At 43.4% G+C, this 19,152-nt stretch overlaps 5 protein-coding genes across 5 annotated transcripts; 2 read left to right on the top strand and 3 right to left on the bottom strand.

The window, feature by feature from the left end:
• Nucleotides 1-747: 747 nt before the first annotated feature.
• Nucleotides 748-4,536, top strand: MSH6 (LALA0S07e07052g1_1; the record flags this gene model as incomplete). The annotated part of the gene is made up of 1 exon (XM_022771637.1): nt 748-4,536. The coding sequence occupies one exon, from the start codon at nt 748-750 to the stop codon at nt 4,534-4,536; it is 3,789 nt and encodes a 1,262-aa protein (XP_022629523.1).
• Nucleotides 4,537-4,682: 146 nt separating this feature from the next.
• LALA0_S07e07030g (LALA0S07e07030g1_1) lies at nt 4,683-7,202 on the bottom strand (the record flags this gene model as incomplete). Its single annotated transcript, XM_022771636.1, has 1 exon — nt 4,683-7,202. The coding sequence occupies one exon, from the start codon at nt 7,200-7,202 to the stop codon at nt 4,683-4,685; it is 2,520 nt and encodes an 839-aa protein (XP_022629522.1).
• Nucleotides 7,203-8,398: 1,196 nt separating this feature from the next.
• Nucleotides 8,399-9,958, top strand: CCA1 (LALA0S07e07008g1_1; the record flags this gene model as incomplete). The annotated part of the gene is made up of 1 exon (XM_022771635.1): nt 8,399-9,958. One exon carries the CDS (start codon nt 8,399-8,401, stop codon nt 9,956-9,958), a length of 1,560 nt encoding a protein of 519 aa, XP_022629521.1.
• A 197-nt stretch (nt 9,959-10,155) lies between these two features.
• On the bottom strand, nt 10,156-12,189 carry BCK2 (LALA0S07e06986g1_1; the record flags this gene model as incomplete). The annotated part of the gene is made up of 1 exon (XM_022771634.1): nt 10,156-12,189. The coding sequence occupies one exon, from the start codon at nt 12,187-12,189 to the stop codon at nt 10,156-10,158; it is 2,034 nt and encodes a 677-aa protein (XP_022629520.1).
• A 1,880-nt stretch (nt 12,190-14,069) lies between these two features.
• On the bottom strand, nt 14,070-18,860 carry DNF1 (LALA0S07e06964g1_1; the record flags this gene model as incomplete). Its single annotated transcript, XM_022771632.1, has 1 exon — nt 14,070-18,860. One exon carries the CDS (start codon nt 18,858-18,860, stop codon nt 14,070-14,072), a length of 4,791 nt encoding a protein of 1,596 aa, XP_022629519.1.
• Nucleotides 18,861-19,152: the final 292 nt, after the last annotated feature.

Raw genomic sequence — 19,152 nt, 5'->3', positions numbered from 1 at the left:
CTTTTATTAATGACCCAAGTGAAGATCAGCAACTGATCCAGCTGGGACTAAGCTGATATCTTACTGAAACTATTTTATGGGTGTCACCAGCAAACCCTTTGACAGAACAAAACAAAATAAAAAGCGAGAAATCAAAAAATTTCAGAGGTGTTTCGCAACTAGATCTAACCAGGTCTATATTTTGGGAACTCCTACGGGATCGACTGGCATTATGGACTCCTATTTATCAATAAACTCCTACTCTTTTTCCAAATTCTTTTTAAAAGTCAGCATTTTCGACACGCCCTGACTAGCTTAAAGATAACAATACGCAGATTAAAACACGTTCAACGCTAGAAGCTTCACCACAGCTTCTTTCTTGCCACAAAGGCTCTCAACGACAGTGCATTGTCGGTGCGCGCTCGCTTGTATCACTTCGTACTAATATGTCGTTTATAGTCTCACCAAGCTTAAACACGAATTTTAACGCATCAGTTAGAGCCTAAAAATCTCAATTTCCTGTCTATGTCACTATCCAAAAGTCAGGCCCTTTTTTCACACCCGTTGACGGCTGTTTTTGAAGCATTACCAGTCTCTTCATCACCAGTCGCGTAAACAGGACATTAATATAATTGTCTTACGCGTCAGTCAGTTTATACGAGTGGGATACATATATATAAGGGCACACTAAAAGCTCGCGTCAAAACCTGTTCACTCCACGCACACCGAAGCTAGCTTCAGCATCGGGGAAACAAGAACCTGCTCGCTATGGTGCTCCCTACTACACCTAGAAACGTTAGGAAAACTGCTGCATTCAAAAACTCTCCCCAATCTTCGGGGAAAAAAACCTTCAAACAGGCATCTTTACTTTCGTTCTTTGGTAAGAACAAAGCAGCAGGAAATGGTACACCATTAAATAAGTCTAAACATGAGTCTCTGTTTGTCGATAATGATGACTCAACTGATATGGGTTCAGAATTTGTCACGGCAATAGACGACGACGGTGACCGCTCAGCTTCGTCAATAGTTGATGCAAGTGTCGCGGATAAGAATAAAGAGAACAAGGTTGTTGATGAAGAAGAGAATTCCGAAAATTTGGAGGGGGATACGAATGGTGATATTCAGGGTACTCCATTAGATAAAAGTGCACCTCCAAGTCTTCCAGATGAATCGAATCAACCCACAGAAGAAGCTCGAAACGCCGTAATTTCAGAAGTGAACGCCAAGCGTGCAAAGAAACGGCAAGTTACATATGCGGAATTGAGCGACGATGAGCCTGATACTTCGCCTTTGAGGTCAAAGGCTAAGAAAAAGAGACTTTTATCAAGCGACGACGAAGAAGAAGAATACACACCGTCAAAAGAAGACCTTCACGAAAGCGATGGTGATGATGTTGACAATGATATCGATGTCTCAGAATTTAAAAATGAGCTTTTGGGAGGAAGCACCGGTGCTGCAGAAGACTGTCTTGGCGACGAAGATGATGACGAAGACATTCTTCAACTATCGAGCAAAAAAGCCAGGTCTGTAAGTAATAAAATTCCAGCCAGGGACAGATTTTCATCCCCAGTTGTTACCAAACCGAAGCCTAGTCCTCAGCGCAATGGTGTGTCTCCCATTAATAAGGGCAAACACACAAGCTTCAATAAGGAAAATGAAGAGCGTTACCAATGGTTAGTGAACGAGAAAGACGCACAAGGAAGAGCACCAGACCATCCAGATTACGATCCTCGAACTTTGTATATTCCGTCTTCTGCCTGGGCGAAATTCACGCCATTTGAGAAGCAATATTGGGAAATAAAGTCGAAGATGTGGGATTGCATCGTTTTTTTCAAGAAAGGCAAGTTCTTTGAGATGTATGAAAAAGACGCCATGCTTGGAAATCATCTGTTCGACCTAAAGATTGCGGGTGGTGGGCGTGCCAACATGCAACTGGCAGGTGTACCGGAGATGTCATTTGATTATTGGGCAATGCAGTTTATTCAGCATGGCTACAAAGTAGCGAAAGTAGACCAAAGAGAGTCGATGCTTGCTAAAGAAATGAGAGACGGTAATAAAGGGATTGTGAAGCGTGATCTTCAAAGTGTCCTTACCTCCGGGACATTGACAGACCTGGGGATGCTCCATTCCGATCAAGCTACATACTGCATGGCTATACGTGAAGAATCTGGGGATTTCTACGATATTGAAAATGGCACCACGAGTGCCTCTCCAAGTGACAAGAAAATATTTGGTGTTGCCTTCATAGATGCTGCAACAGGTGCAATTGATCTACTTGAAATTGAGGACGATTCTGAATGTACAAAGCTCGACACAATTTTATCACAGGTACGGCCTAAAGAGATTATAATGGAAAGAAACAACCTCTCTAGCTTGGCCCATAAAATAATTAAATTCAACGCACAGCCGCAGGCCCTTTACAACTATTTGAAGGCAGGCGATGAGTTTTACGATTTCAACAAAACTTTCGATGAGTTAACGTCTAAAGACAATTCATACTTTACAGATATGGACCAATGGCCTGAAGTTTTGACCAGGTTTTTTGAACAAGGAAAGAAAGTCGGATTTTCCGCTTTTGGTGGGCTGGTATCCTACTTGAAGTGGCTGAAACTAGATAAGTCTCTGGTCTCCTTGAAAAATATCAATGAATACAGTCCTATTAGATCGCAGACATCGTTGGTTTTGGACGGAGTAACACTACAAAACTTGGAGATTTTTGGAAACTCATTCGACAACACCGACAAAGGGACCCTTTTCAAGCTTTTAAATAGGGCAATAACGCCCATGGGTAAGCGAATGCTAAGAAAATGGGTTATTTATCCTCTTCTCCATAAGCATGATATTGAGCAGCGTTTGGACAGTGTTGATCTTCTACTAAATGACATGGATCTACGAGAGCTTTTGGAGAGCAGTTTGAGTGCATTACCTGACCTGGAGCGCTTACTAGCTCGCATACACTCCGGAACTTTAAAGATTCGCGATTTCAATAAGGTTATAGAGGGATACGAAACTATTACCGCTCTTACGGAAAAACTTCATAATCATGAATTAAACGGTTCCCTGAAAACCCATATCGAACAGATACCCAATACATTAGCGTCTGCTGTAAGTAATTGGGGAAATGCTTTTGATAGAAAGAAGGCCGTTGAGGACGGAGTGATCGTACCCAAAGCGGGTGTTGAACCTGATTTTGACGAATCTCTCAGAAATATCGACAGCATTGAGATGAATTTGAGTGATTGCCTACGTTCTTATAAAAAACTCTTCAAAACTTCCAATTTACAGTACAAAGACTCTGGTAAGGAAATCTACACTATCGAAGTGCCAATGGCGGCTACCAAATTGGTTCCATCGGACTGGATTCAAATGGGAGCCAATAAATCCAATAAGCGTTACTATTCACCTGAGGTTGCGAAGCTGGCAAGAACCATGGCTGAAGCTCGCGAGTCGCACAAGCTTTTAGAAGAAAGTCTGAAAAGCCGTTTATATCAGAAATTTGATCAGAACTATCAAGACATCTGGATACCGACTTTGAACGCCGTTTCCCTGATAGACTGCATTCTTTCGCTGGCTCGCACTTCAGAGTCACTAGGATTTCCTTGCTGCAGGCCTGAGTTCGTTGACCATGTGGATCCAGTAACGGGCCATAAACTGAACGGCTTCGTTAACTTCAAAGAACTCAGGCATCCATGTTTCAACTTGGGTTCCACAACGGTAAGAGATTTCATTCCAAATGACGTATCTTTGGGAGGCGACAGTCCACAAGTTGCTTTGTTAACGGGTGCAAATGCGGCTGGTAAATCTACGGTTTTGAGGATGACTTGCGTAGCTGTTATCATGGCCCAGATTGGTTGCTACGTGCCGGCTCAAAGTGCAGTGCTTACTCCAATAGACAGAGTCATGACTCGACTTGGAGCTAATGACAACATTTTACAAGGAAAATCTACCTTCTTCGTTGAACTATCGGAAACAAAGAAAATTTTGGATACCGCAACCAACAGGTCACTGCTAATTTTGGATGAGTTGGGAAGAGGCGGATCTTCTAGCGACGGGTTCGCAATTGCAGAAAGTGTCTTGCATCATGTCGCTACCCACATCCAGAGTCTTGGTTTCTTCGCAACACATTATGGTGGTTTGAACATGGGATTTAAGCACCATCCAAAGGTTTTACCGCTCAAAATGAATATTCTCGTCGATGAAAACTCAAGAGAACTCACTTTCCTGTATAAACTTACTGAGGGACAGAGTGAGGGAAGCTTTGGTATGCATGTTGCCTCGATGTGTGGTATTCCCAAGACGATTGTCGAGAGAGCCCAAATTGCTGCCGACAATCAGGAACACACATCTATGTTGGCCAAGGAACGCTATCATTCTGCTGGTAACATTAAAGGCAGCATCATACCACTAGGTCTACAAAGCGACTTTGTTAGGCTGGCCTACGGCGATGGTCTCACGTCAGGTAAGAAAGGTTGTGGCGAGGGCGTGACCCTTTATGACAACCAAATCAAAGCCAATGCTTTGAAGAGCATCTTTTTAATGATAGATGGGCTGGAATGAGATCTTGGCATCACTTACTTCTCAGATGAGAATTAAACATGAGCATTGAAGATCAAACATACATATATATATATATATATATATACGTAACACGCCACACCTACAGCCCTAATGACAACCTTAAAACATCAAATTCCTCGTGTAACTCAAACACTTCGCAAAGCGCCATCACTCAAAGTCTCAACATACCGGTCTTCTCTGTTTTCCACCACGAGCTCTCTACTGTTGTCAGCGGATTTTGGTGGTGGACTTTCGCCGCCGTCCACCGTGCACGGAATCTTTTTGTTCAAGTGCTGCAGTACGTGATCACGCCTTTTGAATTTCTTCCCGCACTTCGGACAAGAGTGAGGTTTCTCTCCAGAATGGACTGATTTCTTATGCCGTGTAAGATGGTGTCCAGACGAAAATTGACGCTTGCACTCTTGGCATACGTATACTTTTCCTTTGTCTGAAACGATGATTTCATCAGAACTTATCTTCGATTGCGTGGCAGGTCTTTTTGGGGATTCTGGAACTGATGGCTTCACTTCCGCAGGCGACGAAGGGGATGACCTATCTATCGTGGTCGTTTGGCTTAGGTTGGAATTAATTGCCGTTGTCCCGTTGGTCGGGAGTTTGGTTGATAATGGTGACTTGAACTCTCCATTCAACGAAACCGGACTTCTCGAGGATTCTCGAGATATATTGAGCGTGACTCTATTAGGACTTTTGAGCCTTTTTATGAAAGGAAGATTTGAGAGACCCGGTGAACTAGGTTGGGGTGAGTTGACGGCACTTTTGAATGATGAATAGTAGCTGAATGGGTTATTTTGCTCGTACATCGGTCCTGATGCCAACATAGTATCCCCTGCCCCTGCTGGTGAGTATGGTCTCGGTTGTATAGGCGGAAGTGGGTACCTAGGAGACGAAGCGCCACTCGCCATGGAAGCCAAACTGAGTGCTAGCATGTTGTCATCATGGTCATCAAGCATCTGAGTTGTTTGAGACGGATTCGCGCCCTGTGTTTGAGCCGAAATATTCTTCTTAAATTTTAAAGTCGGATCTTCCAAAGTCGGTTCGACAATATTAGACAGATCCATCATGCGAGAAAGTAGAGGGGATGATATGCGGCTCAAGGATTGACTAAGCCCGCTGTAGTATTGACCAGGGTTGGGAGTGGTAGATCGTATAGCACTCTGTTGGGCATTATCTTCCATACTCTGTAGCTCATAAGAGCTATGGTGTAATAGCTCGTTAAAGCCTTTCATTTTAGTTGTTTCTCGATCAGACAATCTGTTGAATGCCAAAGAACGTCCAGGAGTGGGACACACTACCTCGAAGTTTGATTTCTCCTTCTTTACATCGGCTGTTTTCGCTATTTTTTCTCCTTTCAGTACAGGACTGCTTGCTTGAGCTTCCATTCTTAACTTTTTGACAGTATCTTTTCGTGGGTTACGGAAATCGGAAGGCTCCTCCTTGATTTCATTTATGCCTCGTTTCTGTTTACCAATGGCCCAATCATTTTTCAGTTTTTCGACATCGATGCCGACTGCGTCGTCAACGCACAGACATTTTTTAGCCTTCGATCCTATATCAAGCCAGTCTTCTAATGCAAAATTGACTGATTCTGCTAGGTTGTACCCGTAATTGAACCCAGCGTGATAACCGTAAGGATATGTGATAATGAATTCATTTTGATAGTGCACGATTTTGTTGCACGGTATACCGTTTTTTTCTAGTGTCTTGGGAGAGACAAGAAACGTCTTGTGTCTCAGAAACTCGTCGCACTTGGCCGAGTGCTCCGGAAACTGTTCTTGCATGAACTTGTAAAATTTATCAGAGTGCTCCTGTGGAATCGCATACCACTGTTTAGGAGCTCCAAAGTGAATGTAGTTAATAGAATAAAGATCCTGATCCTCTAAGTGCCAAGCAAATGACGCTTTCCACAGGCCTGCGTATAGGTAGGAGTCGTTAACACCCGGAACCTTGGTGCGCACGTGGTCCAGAAGACTCGGCAGTTTGGATACGTTCCACACATCGAGGTTTTCTTGAAACAGTGTTCCTAGTGTATCTGCACCATACATGGGTGGTGTAAATGCTAAGGTCTTCCAAAAGTAGGACTCCAAAAATTGTAACCTTTTTGGATCATGGAATTCGCTTAGACTATCGTGATTGTAGTGATGTGCAAAGTTTTCGTAGTCTTCTTTGGAGAAGCTTTCGTGATTTCTTAGCTTAACTTTTGATGATTTAAGCGGTGAAGGTGATTTTCTCACTCCATCCGTTTCCTGGCGATGGTCGTCCGTTGAAGAATTATGGGGATTTTCTGCCCCACCACCTGTATAGTCACTTGATCCACCCGGAAGACGATAATCATACGATAAATCTTTCCACTGTATGATATTGTACGTCTTGGGTTTTTCCACATTCTGTACCACGAAAACACCTTTCGAACCATTGAAATGTTGCTGGATGGGTGATTTGATCCGGATTTTTTGCAGTGTCTCAGGCCCCAGCGGTTTCTCTAATTGTGAGACCCATTCTTCTGGCGGAATTACCTTCACTATACCGCTTCTCTTACCATATTTGTTGACTTTTACCATGTACTCGTGGAAATCCCTAAAGTCATCGTAATTTGGTCGGAAAACCGGGACGCCGTTCTCCCAGCTGTGAGGTTCTGCTTCACTCATATTACAGCCATATAACTCACTTCACTTAGGTCTCAAAACAAGGCTTTTAGTCTTGACTTTTTGGAGAACAACTTTTGTCAAACTGCTGCGTCCTTAGACATGGGGAAGTGATGAGCTGAGTCGCCCCTTAGAAATTTTTATTGAATGAGCATCACACTCGTTTACAATGATACTAAATCAATAAAACGGCGAAGCGCTTGGTCAGGTGATCGAGAAACTTTAGATAAGTAAAGTGTTAACTATGAAAACAACCTTGACGGTGGGAGATGAATTGGTGGGTTCTAAGGAACATTTTGTAGCCATTTCATTTCTTGGAAAATACTTTTTGTTCGAGAACGAGGGGTTGTAAAACTATTGATTTATAGATCACTTTTTCCGAAACTTACACAACTTCCCCACTTCGAGGTTTCGTAAGACTGCAGAGGAACACATATATCGGTGTGTGCGGATCTTAATGTAGGGCCAAGCTGATCGAAAACTCGTTGTCGTGAATTGATGCTTTTCAAATTCATGAATAAGAGTCAAAAATGATCTTTCGGCAGTTCAACTCAATCACGACTGGTATGATAAAATTGTTTGGAGTGTTTGATATACCTTGCAGGCTTTAATGTTAGTCACATTCGATCTCCACGAAGCTCCCGTATTCATCACCCATCCAAAGTTTTCCAGTCTTATCACTTCTCATTCCGCGTGTCGCTGACACTTGATTTCATCACGTGACCAAGTTGTCAAATGACAAGCTTTTGAACAAGGTTTGGAAGACTATACACCTCGAAAGAATGTACTTCGATGCTTCTCAATAGGTACCGAAAATTAATAACGAACTCCTCGGCTCCTCTTTGTAAAAAAAATCCAAAAAACAAGTTTTCGATGCATCAATCCTACTTCACGACTAAGTATCGTTTCGTCACAAATATTGATAACATTAAACGTCTGATAAACATTTGAATAGTCCTATAACCATATCACTAATGTACAAAGTGTAGAATTCACAAGCTGGTGAACTCACGCCAGGCCAGGCCAATTTTGTCTGGGTCACTCTACACGAGGTGGTAACTCATTGGATTTGAATATATTAGCGTAATTCTTGATCTCGATGCCCTCCAGAAACCCAACCAGTAACGCTCTTCCAAGGCATCGAAGGAGGTTTCAAAGAGTCTAGCCACGCTTTTCCAAAACTTAGGCTGTGCCGTAGTATGCTAAATAGAGCCGCAAGCACATCTGTGAGTAGAAAAATGACATCGAAATTTACTCTTTCGGCTGTCGAGCAGAATGTGTGCTCGCTTTTGAAAGACTACAGCCGCGAATATAATCAGATAAACAAACTTGCGGAGCCATTGACTCTTAGAATTACAGGAGGATGGGTTCGTGACAAATTGCTGGGCTTGAACTCTCATGATTTGGATATTGCCGTTAACACTATGTCCGGCGAACAGTTTGCACACGGACTTAGCGATTTTTTGGTCAAAAACCACCAAACTTATGGAATCACTCCCCATTCTATTCACAAAATTGATAAGAATCCAGAAAAATCAAAACATTTGGAGACTGCCACTACAAAACTCTTCGATATCGAGGTAGATTTTGTGAATCTCAGATCAGAAGAATATTCTAATGACTCTCGGATTCCAATCGTCGAATTTGGAACCCCAGAACAAGACGCTCTTCGGCGCGATGCTACTTTGAATGCTTTATTTTACAACATTCAACGCGACGAAATTGAGGATTTTACGAAAACGGGATTACAAGACTTAGAAAGAGGTGTGTTACGCACACCTTTACCACCTTTACAGACATTCTTAGATGATCCGCTACGAGTGCTTCGTCTCATTAGGTTTGCTTCTAGATTCGGGTTCTCAATCGATCCTGAAACTTATCAAGCCATGCAAGACCCGGACATCAATAAAGCTCTGGGATTCAAAATTTCTCGTGAGCGAGTGGGCATCGAAGTCCAAAAAATATTACAAGGACCAGATCCTTTACGTGGGCTGAAATTGATTCAGAAAGCAGGTCTAGACAATGTCATCTTTTACTGGCACAGCGACCCTGTGGTGATTGAATACAATGCTCAAATGACCGAAATGAGTGAACATAATCAGGCTTACGCTAATTTGAACAAACACATCGCACAAGTGCTCGAAAAGTTGCCGTTTCTTATCGAAAGTCTGCCCAAATTAGCACAACGCTGGGAAGAAAGTACTATTTTCAAGCAAAACTTTATCCTGAGCGTTTTGCTGGCACCATTCAGGGGCACCAGAATCGTTTGGAACCCGCAAAAAGCGCTTAAACGTGAAATATCGCTATCTGAGAGTATCGTGAAAGATGGGTTAAAGTTGGGTAAAAACGACTCAGACTTAATTGGAAGATGTGTTGAGACGCATCTTGCATATCACAATATGGTACTAGATTACAGGAGTATGGCGAGGAGTGAAATTGGGATGTTACTGCGTGACTACAAAGGTCAATGGGAATTGGCTCATCTCGCGAACTTGACACTTGCTTTCTGTAATGAGGAGACGCATTTGGACAGGTACCAACAATTTTCAAAATTCGTTTTTGAACACAAGTTGGAGGACTCACATTTATTGAGACCCTTGATAGATGGTAAAACTTTATCGAAACAGCTGGGTATAAAACCCGGACCGTGGATGAGCCATGTCGTCGCAGACATGATCAAATGGCAATACGATAATCCCTCTGGGAGCGAAGACGAATGTATGAACTATGTGAGACAAACTCTTCCAAAGTACGTTTAGGTAAAGGAACTTTAATGAGTGCAATGAACAGAAATTAGCTTGTATAAATGCTTGAAAGTTTATAGATAAATATCGACCTTGCTTACCGAGTCGGTAAACTCCGCGTTGTTGTTGTAACCTAAGTACAACCTCAAATCTCTCTCTCTCTCTTTATCATGTTTTTTTTTTTTGGTAGGATATTTTTGATAGATGCTTGCTTACAGGTGTGAATTATTCCAATCGCTTTTAAAGGTACCACTGTTTTCGCCATTGTTTATAGAATTCGCAATCTGATCAATATCATGCATTATGCGACTAGAGAAATTCGCGTAAGGAAGGTTCTCGTTATGATTATGCGAGTTATCCTCCGGATGTTCCATTTTAACGCTATTACTTGCGTGGTTCGTGACTGTAGCAGGTGAATTATTAGCCACGGAATGAATTGTGGAAACATCTCCCTGGAAAAGCGCGTTGGACATGGACGTGTAGTTCTCTGGCAAACCATTTTTGCCTTGCTGACCCACAAAACCATCTGCACCATATCCAAGATCTAACTCCATGTACAAGTTCAAAAAACTGTCATGTTGGTTATTTGATGCATCCGTAGAGGTTACTCGTTGGTTATTGTTGATAGCTAAATCGAAATCTGGGGGGAAATTTGGAACCCGTGCCCGAGTTTGATCAAAACTTTTGGTTGACGGAGCCGCACTCTCTATAGTGGAATGCGAGTTGACCATTGACGAAAACATGGTAACACTACTGCGACTAGTATTGGGCAATGAAGCAGTATCGAAGTCTTTTTCGTCAGAGCCCTCGGTACGCGCTTTGTGGATTTCTTTGAGAGCCGGAGCTTCTTGAGGAGAATAGGAAGTTTCCTCATTTTCTTCCAGGATCTCGTTTTCCATAGAACTTTCACGATCCAGTGAGTATAAAATGCTATTCTGTCTTTCATGCCCGTAACCCATGGTTATATGTGCGGTATCAAAAAAACAAGGAGTTGAAGCGGAAGACAATGAGGACACGGTGCTTGGACCACGCACTTCGGAAAATGACTCCTGTTTTTTCTTATGAGAGTATCTCTGCTTAGCCTGGCTATCTAGAAATGAATCCAGACCGATATTAAGATCCGAAGTGTAATTTGGATTACTATGCAAACTCGAGAAATCGCGAGAAAACCGATTGGAATTGGACCTTCTTAACGATGTAGATTTCCCCGGAGATGTAGTACGGATTGGTGAGTATTTTGGCGCCAATGAGGAGATGGAATTTGTTGACATGTTTCTATGCAAGCCGGGATGATGATTAGACGTGGCACTGGAAACGAGAGAACTCATGGACCCGCCTGTGTTGGCACGTTTCCTAGTGAACATTTTGCTGAATGCAATGGAGGCGTCATTTTCGTCGCCCAAACGTGGCGATAACGATGATTGCAGACTGCTGGAATGAGGGCGTGTTGCAGTGGGATATACAGTCGAAGGATCGTTGTACTGGTCCACGTAATGCGGATCCGTGTGGTTATGATGGAATTGTGGCGCAATCCTGTCCTTCGTGGGAGAAGACGCAGCGCTACCCAATGCCAGAAGCGATGCCTTGCCATTTGTATTCACGAGGGCCACGTTGGACCCCAAAGAACGATTTAGACCACCAAGCTGGGAATCGGATGAGCTGGGGACCACTTCTTCGCCCGACGGCACTGAAACGGTGGGGGATGTAATGGTAGACCCAGATCCAGACCCAGATCCGAAAAAGGAGCTATAGGACCGTTTAGTTGCCTGTGACGATGGTGTTGACGCCCCGGACCGATCTTGTACCGCACTAAAAATCTTAAGCATTCTGCTTTTTGACGATTTTTTCTTGCCCTGTTGCGGTTGCCCTTGCGGTTGCCCTTGCTGTTGCTGTTGCTGTTGTTGGTGTTGCTCGTTTGCCCGGGCCTCGGTCGAAGCCTGTGAGTCAGAGTCTTTCACGGTGTAGTTCACAAACACCATTTCGCCCTTACGGGGCTTCGATTTGGTGCTACGCCGACCATGACTTTCCAGTGGCACATGCTGTGGTGTTGTCATGATGTTGATGTTCCCACTGCTATTGCCGGACGTAACACCTGGACGTGCTCCGGAGGCAGAACTCGTCGCTGTGGCCGCCGGGCTGGCTGCAGGCGAACCTGAATGGGACTTGCGGTAGTAATGAGGGATTTTCCACTTGCTGACACTCTCGGCGGGCGTAGAAACGTTACTATTCCTCCTGGAGTCCTTCATCCTGAAGGTCGAGCGTGGACGTGCAAAACGACAAATTTCTTGAACAGTGCTGCCAAATAAAACTCCACCAAAAACCACCGATTTCTTGACCCTAGTGCGTTCAATTAGATCTATAGCGACTTGATGATGATTGTCTAGACCTGAGACTCGAGTTTCCACTGTATTTGCTGAAAAAGAATCCTTACCAGCCAAAAAAAAAACAACAACCGTAAAAAGCCCTTTTTTAACAATTATTTCCACCCAATCAAAAAAGAAGGCCGAAATAACTAATCCAAATTCTGTCCCAGAATCTATGCTACCTGTCGGATCAATTCCTTAGCCCAATTCCTCCTTTTAAGCTCTGTCTTTACACGTCTTCCGGTCGTCTGTTTCTTCCTCCTGGTCCCTCGATCTGTGAGCGAGTTCTGGAGTGAAGTCGGGATAATCGAATCGATAAAAGTCCCACATATTGAGTCTGGGTTAAGATTGAGAATGAGTGGCATTTTTTTGAGTTTTGATGTGGGATGAGGTCGTTGTGGACGAGCATGACAAGGACGACGACAGAGAAGCCAATAAGGACTGTTGAACAACTGAGAGCGTCAGCGATCAGTTGTGAATGGTTAAGATAGCCACCAGTATAGTTTTCACAATCTAGAGCGTTGGCGATCAATTGTTAAAACTCGATATGGCCGGCACGTGGAAGTGTGCAGTAATCATAGTTTCACATTTTAGAGCGTCAGTTATAGGCGCAGCCGGTTTATTTTTGGGTTGCTCACATCCTCACAAACTGACACATTCTTACGCTGTTTTTATTCCAACTGTGCTTAATGCCGTTCATACCGTTCACACAACTGATGGCTGACGCTCTTAGTGGTGAATGATGTATGTGTCATGATTGACGGTAACTCGTGAGTAACTCGTGAGTAACCCGCCATGAACTATATCGGCATTGAGTAAGTGAGCGTCGAGTACTCTCGTTAATAATGCTCGATGGGTATAGTAGAGTATTGGCAGCTAATCAAAGGTTCATTGAACGTCGGATTTTCCTTTTCTGAGCATAAAACGAGGTCCTATGGCTTGTTATTTGGTCTCCCGGTTGGGACCTTCACATTTGACCCGCCAGAATCGACATAGAGGTGTCACAACCGTATAAAGTGATGGTGGTAAGTATTACACCTTAGCGTCCGGGATTGAGACAGTTGTATTCGCCGTCGTACTTCGTTCCCGATCTCGTGAGACACACTACAACGGTGTTTATCTTTCAATACTGATCCGTTCCTTGTTCTGCTAACTTCTTGCTTCGACGCCTCTTTTATATGTCATTTTCGATTATCTTGGTAATACCACTGTGACAGAGCACTTGTGACAGCGCACTTTTGACACAGCATAAGTGCCATTTATTTAGGGACTGGAAAATTCTAGCAAAACTTACGAGGCCTTTGTTGATTATTGTACTGCGTTCCTGTCATTCCTGTCATTCCTGTTTTCTCAGCGGGTGTCTGCAAGTACCCTGTGTAAATTGGTAGCAGATGTGATTTCAATTGCGAGATGATGAACTAATTGTAAGTATGAGAAGCAATACTGAACACTAGATATAGCATCTTTGTAAAGTGTTAGAGCGAAAGGTGCTGGAAAGCATAGATCGTCTAGTTAGATGACAGCGTCAGAATACTTGATAAACTTCATAATGCCGCCGTCTCCATCACTAATAACGAGCCATATACTAGTTACATTCACCCTGTTGAACCAAAAGTTAACATAGCAAAACACACATACCACCGATCTTGCGTTACAGATTGCCCACTCAACAATTCGATACGGAAATCTTATCCCTGTCCCCCGATCGTCAAACTCTCAACATTTTTTTTTAATATACAACAGAATATTATAGCCCTCATTATTTAATCGTGACGCATTAAGACCTCAGCTCTCGTAACACCAGGTAGCTCGTGAGAAGCTCTTGCCCTCTCTACAGAATAGCGTACATCCAGCTCGTTCGAGCTCCGCATTTGCTGCCGCGTTCTATCAAGCGAAGTTCGAGGAGCGGACGAACGACGATACCGTCCAGGTGAAGTCTCAGTACTGGGAATAAAACTCATAGGAATGTCTTCGGTAACCACTGTGTCGCGAGATATAGCGTTATCATTAACTGCAGCATCAAGGTGGCTTACAGGGTCCATTGACGCGAGGTTTGTCTGAAGGCTGTTGATAGTTGGCCTATCAGGATCTGTAGGGTCATAGCCTTGAGGGTATTGGTCAAAGTGACCAGTTAACCAATACTCGCGAATGATATCCACATCCTTTGGGAAGAATACTTTTTGGAAAACGTCAAAAGTGAAACGAGGTAGAACACAGAATAACACGCCCACAAACATGACCGCCCAGTAAGTGGGTGATCCAAAAACCCTGGCTGCACTCTTGTAAAATTCCCCGCTCGAAGTGAAACTTGACCAAATACCGGTCCATCCAAAAACAATTATGCAGGAGAGCCCATTGAAAAATGACGAAAACCAATCCCATCTGTATTGGTGTATTAACAAGTACAAGTTGGACGCAAAAACAGCGATACTGCACACGAATACGCCAACAAAATATCTGTGATCCAAGGACAATCCCGTGTTTGTAACAAGGCCAGTCTTATAGTACACCAAGTAGGGGAAAAAGAAGCAAATAACGGACTGGTAAATTCCGTCCATCATGTAGTAAAAAAACTTCTTCTGGTTCCATTCACTTCTCAAAATACCAACCCGGTACAGCTGTGGCACCAGAAGCGAGACAACATCATTGACATCTTGGTCAAATATACCCAAAAAGATGACGGGTAAAGATGTAAAGGCCAAATTGTAAAACATCAGATAAGTGAACTCAAACAAGTAAGAACCATCGTAATTGCTGTAGATTCCGTACCAGAACAATGTTAAAGTGAAAACAGCGTTTTTGAAAAAAAATATTGGAATGGCCTCCGCAAGTCTTTTGTAAGACCATCTTCCATGAACTAGTACTAGCCTCGTCAAATATCTGAATTGTCCGATACCATAGTCTGATGACATGACAGCTTGTCTTCCTTCTTCACCAGCAATACCAACACCTACATCTGCCGATTGAATCATCGCAACATCGTTGGAACCATCTCCTATCGCCAAAGTCATAACCCCCAGAGAGTCTTTCACTAGTTTGACAACTGCTGCCTTTTGAGCAGGTGAAACTCTGCAACACAGCACAGCCCGGCAATTTTTGCAAAGAATTAAGAACCTGCGCGCAATTTCATCGTTTTCCAAAGCCAATTTCAATGCCTCACCATCAATGATCACACCACAATTTCCAGTTGGAGGCTCGTGATGCTTTTTAGCTTCAGCCAGCTCCTCAAATGAACCCGTGAGGCCAAACTTTTCACTTAAATGTTTATCAATCATGGATTCAACAATTTCAAAGGGCGTTCTACCATCCGCTACAACGTCTTCGCCAGATGCTTTGATGACAAGCAGTTCCATTTCGCTGTTGAGAAGGTTACAGGAGAAACCAATGTTGATAGCGGTTTCCACCTTGTCCCCTGTTAATACCCATAGCTTAATCCCTGCTTGTCCTAGAATGGAGATGGACTCAGGAACACCGTCTTGAAGACGGTCCTCGATAGCAGTTGCACCTAATAGAGTGAGGTCCCTCTCAATGATGTCGGCAGCTTGTTCCATTTGCTCCTCTCTATCGGTTAAAGACTTTGCAGCCGTCTCATATGTGCTGTTCCACCTTTCGTATTCCTCCCATGAAATTTCTCTCTGGCCGATACACAGAGTTCTCAAACCTTCAGTCGCATACTGTTCCAAATGCAATGCGGTCTTCTCGAGCAACAATTCTTCCTTTTGTCCACCATTTCTTTTTAACCTCGAGTAAATCATAGAATCAGCACCTTTACAAATCAACAGAGCTCTTGGTGAAGACTTTGGCGTTGCTCCAGGTAATTTTACGATGCAACTCATCCTCTTCCTAGTGGAATTGAATTCCAATATGTTTAGAATCTGGAATTCTTTCTTGACACCCTGGACCTCCACAATTAATCCGCTCTTAGTCTTACCGGCGAAAGAAAATCCCATTTCTTTTGCAGCACCCACTAAAGCAGCTTCGTCAGGAGACTGTGCTATTAGTTCCAGCTTTTCGGGGTCAGATTTTGATTTTTCGACGAGCACAGAGTGACAGAGTGCCAAGGCTAACAAGAAATGTTCATTACAGCTCTTTTGATAGTCACCACTGGCGCCTTTCAGGTCCTGAGCCAATTCTTTGGAGACAAATGTCAATTCATTTTCGTTGATGTCTACACCAGGGTTCAAAGTCATCAATTCTTTGATCATCACACGCTTGTCTTCTCTGATGGCAGCACGTTCTTCCCGACCTTCGGCCTCCACATCAAAGCCTTGTCTCTTTCTTAGTCCAGCTAAAGCTTCCGTATAAGCTCTTCCATATGAGATACCATTGATTGTACATTTTTTGAACTCCATGACATTCTGAGTCAAAGTACCTGTCTTATCAGAGAAGATGTACTCAATCTGACCCAAATCATCGGAAATGTTCCATGTCTTTGGTGTACAAGGGTAGTCCAATTTTCTGTTGTATAATAAAACATCTCCGTAGATGAAAGCCGCTTGTGCAGTTCTGATAATTTCCAAAGTGATGTAAAGAGAGATCGGAACCAACGACTGGTATAGAATAAAAGCGACCCAAAATGACAGAACACCGTTGGCTGCAGGAGAACCTGCGACGGTACCAAACTCAAAAAAGTTTCTGGAGACATCTTTGGTACGGTAATAGATACCGTTCACTATACCGGAAGCGAGACACATGACAAAGAGGAGAACAAAATTCATTATGACCGAGAAGTTAAGCTCTCTTGCTATACGCGGCTTCTTGGTCGGTGTGATACCAGAATTCAGCATGATCTTCGTATCGGCTCCAGTGAAAACGACTATGCCCATAGCCCACTTTGTGTTTCTTAATTTGCAACCTCTCAAAAGAACGTTGTTGATATTGACCGGTTCATTTTTTAGTTGATTATCACGACTATCATTCCATTTTAAGTTTCCTTGGTATGAGTACAAGTTACTGTGAGGGCCCTCACTTTCCAACCAAAACTTAGTTCTCGTAATGTCCCGAGAGTTTCTGATGTGATGCGAACAATGAAGTGATTGACGAATTTTCAAGTTGGTTTCTCCATCCAAGTTCTTCGTTTCAAGATAACAACCACCATCTGCATCAGAGGACGACAACAGGACAATGTCTGCAGGTATCTCGTCATCGTTGTGTATACGAACGATATCTCCAACTTGAACGTTTTTCCAGTAGTTCTTTGCAAACTTACAGTCTGTTCTGGGTGTTATTTCTGGGTCGATAACATTAGCTTCATCTGAGGTTACCAACTGCCCCCCGTCTTCGTAATCCAATGAATCGCGTCCGAAATTACCAGAGGGCCTATAACTACCGACGGTGTCTAGGGAATTACGCGGAGTACCTCCGATAGCCATCCTATGATGCAGTTCTCGTTTACGCTGCGCCGCAGCAGCCCGACCTTCCTTGCTGAGATGTGATTTGCAAAACTCGATAAAGCTGAAGAGAGCTCTGGAGTTGGCCTTTTTGAACTTTCTCCACGAAGAAACATTATCCTCAGACGTGTTTGGATTTGGAATTCCCGACAGGATATGGGTGATTGTATTGTTTACCTCCATGTCAGAAATGGTACGTTGCGAGTCTTCTACTGCGTCCTTTATACATGTCAACACAACGATAACAATCAGAGGTACGGTTTGTAACCCTGGATTGGTGACACCGAAAATGTCGACGAAACCAAAGATGATCGACACCAAAAAGTAAATGTTGGCCACATTGCGGAATTGCAGCCCCAAATTCTTGGGAAAGAAAGTAAGGGCGGTGTATTTCGTAGTCCTGATCTTGTTTCGTGCGTAATTGGCTACCGGATTTCCTTCTTCATCCAGATACATGTCTGGCAGCGGCAGATTGTAATACACAAACCGTAACTCCGACGCACGATTGGTACTATCGGTGTTATCACTGTTACTGGAGCTATCGACGTCGTTTTCATGTTTTTTATCGTCCTCGAACGGGTTGTGGAAATTTTTTCGGGCCCATCTCAGAGTTTTTGCACGTCCTACGCTGGGAACACCCTTCTTGTTACGCTTAGTACCCCAACGCATCCGTTTCATACCTTCGGATTGTGTACCAAGGTCCCCCTGGCCGACCCCTAGATCGCTTGTATCATCACCAATTTGACGTTCTTCGGATAGTCCGGGCTCTCCAAAAGTGGTCAGCTGCGTTACTCTTGGCGTTCCTGTGAAAGAATGAGAGTCGTCTTCGTCTGATTCTAGCGACAATTCTTGGAATTCCTGTGGCTTGTCGCTCTCTGCGAACGCTATTTTGCCCGCACTCTTTTTCTTCCCCTGTCCCTGACGTCTAAGAATGGATCCTCCTCTCGAAGCCGTAGAAGGTGTGGAAATCCCACCATTTCGACTTTGGTCAAACACACTGGCGTCGTTATCCAAAGTCATATCGTCTGCGTTTTCAAACTGGAACCGGTCGTGGAATGGCGAAGAAACGTTGTAGTTATCGCTGTCGTTCTTGTTTCTGTTGTTGTCATCCCCGCTGTGAAATGGAGATTCCGGCCGAAAAGACTTACCGTCACCGTTAGACATCTTTCCAGTTTCAAATCACAAGACAGATATCCCCACGTCAAGCTTGAATGATGCCCACAATGAGTGTAATGTGATAGATGGAAAGAATGAACCAAAACGGTCTCCAAAGAGTGTTTCTGATTCTTTGAAGGGTAAACGTTGAAGCTTGAGTTATTTGGCTTAATTTGTCATTTTGGTTGGTATTTTCATGAAAATTTCATAATTTATTAACATTTTGGTATGTACTCGTAATGGTAGTATTAGTGATGATAGATAAATTTAAGAACCCGCCTCGCCGAATTTTAACAAAACT

Source organism: Lachancea lanzarotensis, scaffold LALA0S07 (genome assembly GCF_000938715.1).
Source record: "Lachancea lanzarotensis genome assembly LALA0, scaffold LALA0S07, whole genome shotgun sequence".
NCBI lineage: Eukaryota > Fungi > Ascomycota > Saccharomycetes > Saccharomycetales > Saccharomycetaceae > Lachancea > Lachancea lanzarotensis.
Note: the sequence above shows the minus strand (reverse complement) of the source record. Positions and strands in the feature narration are given on the sequence as shown.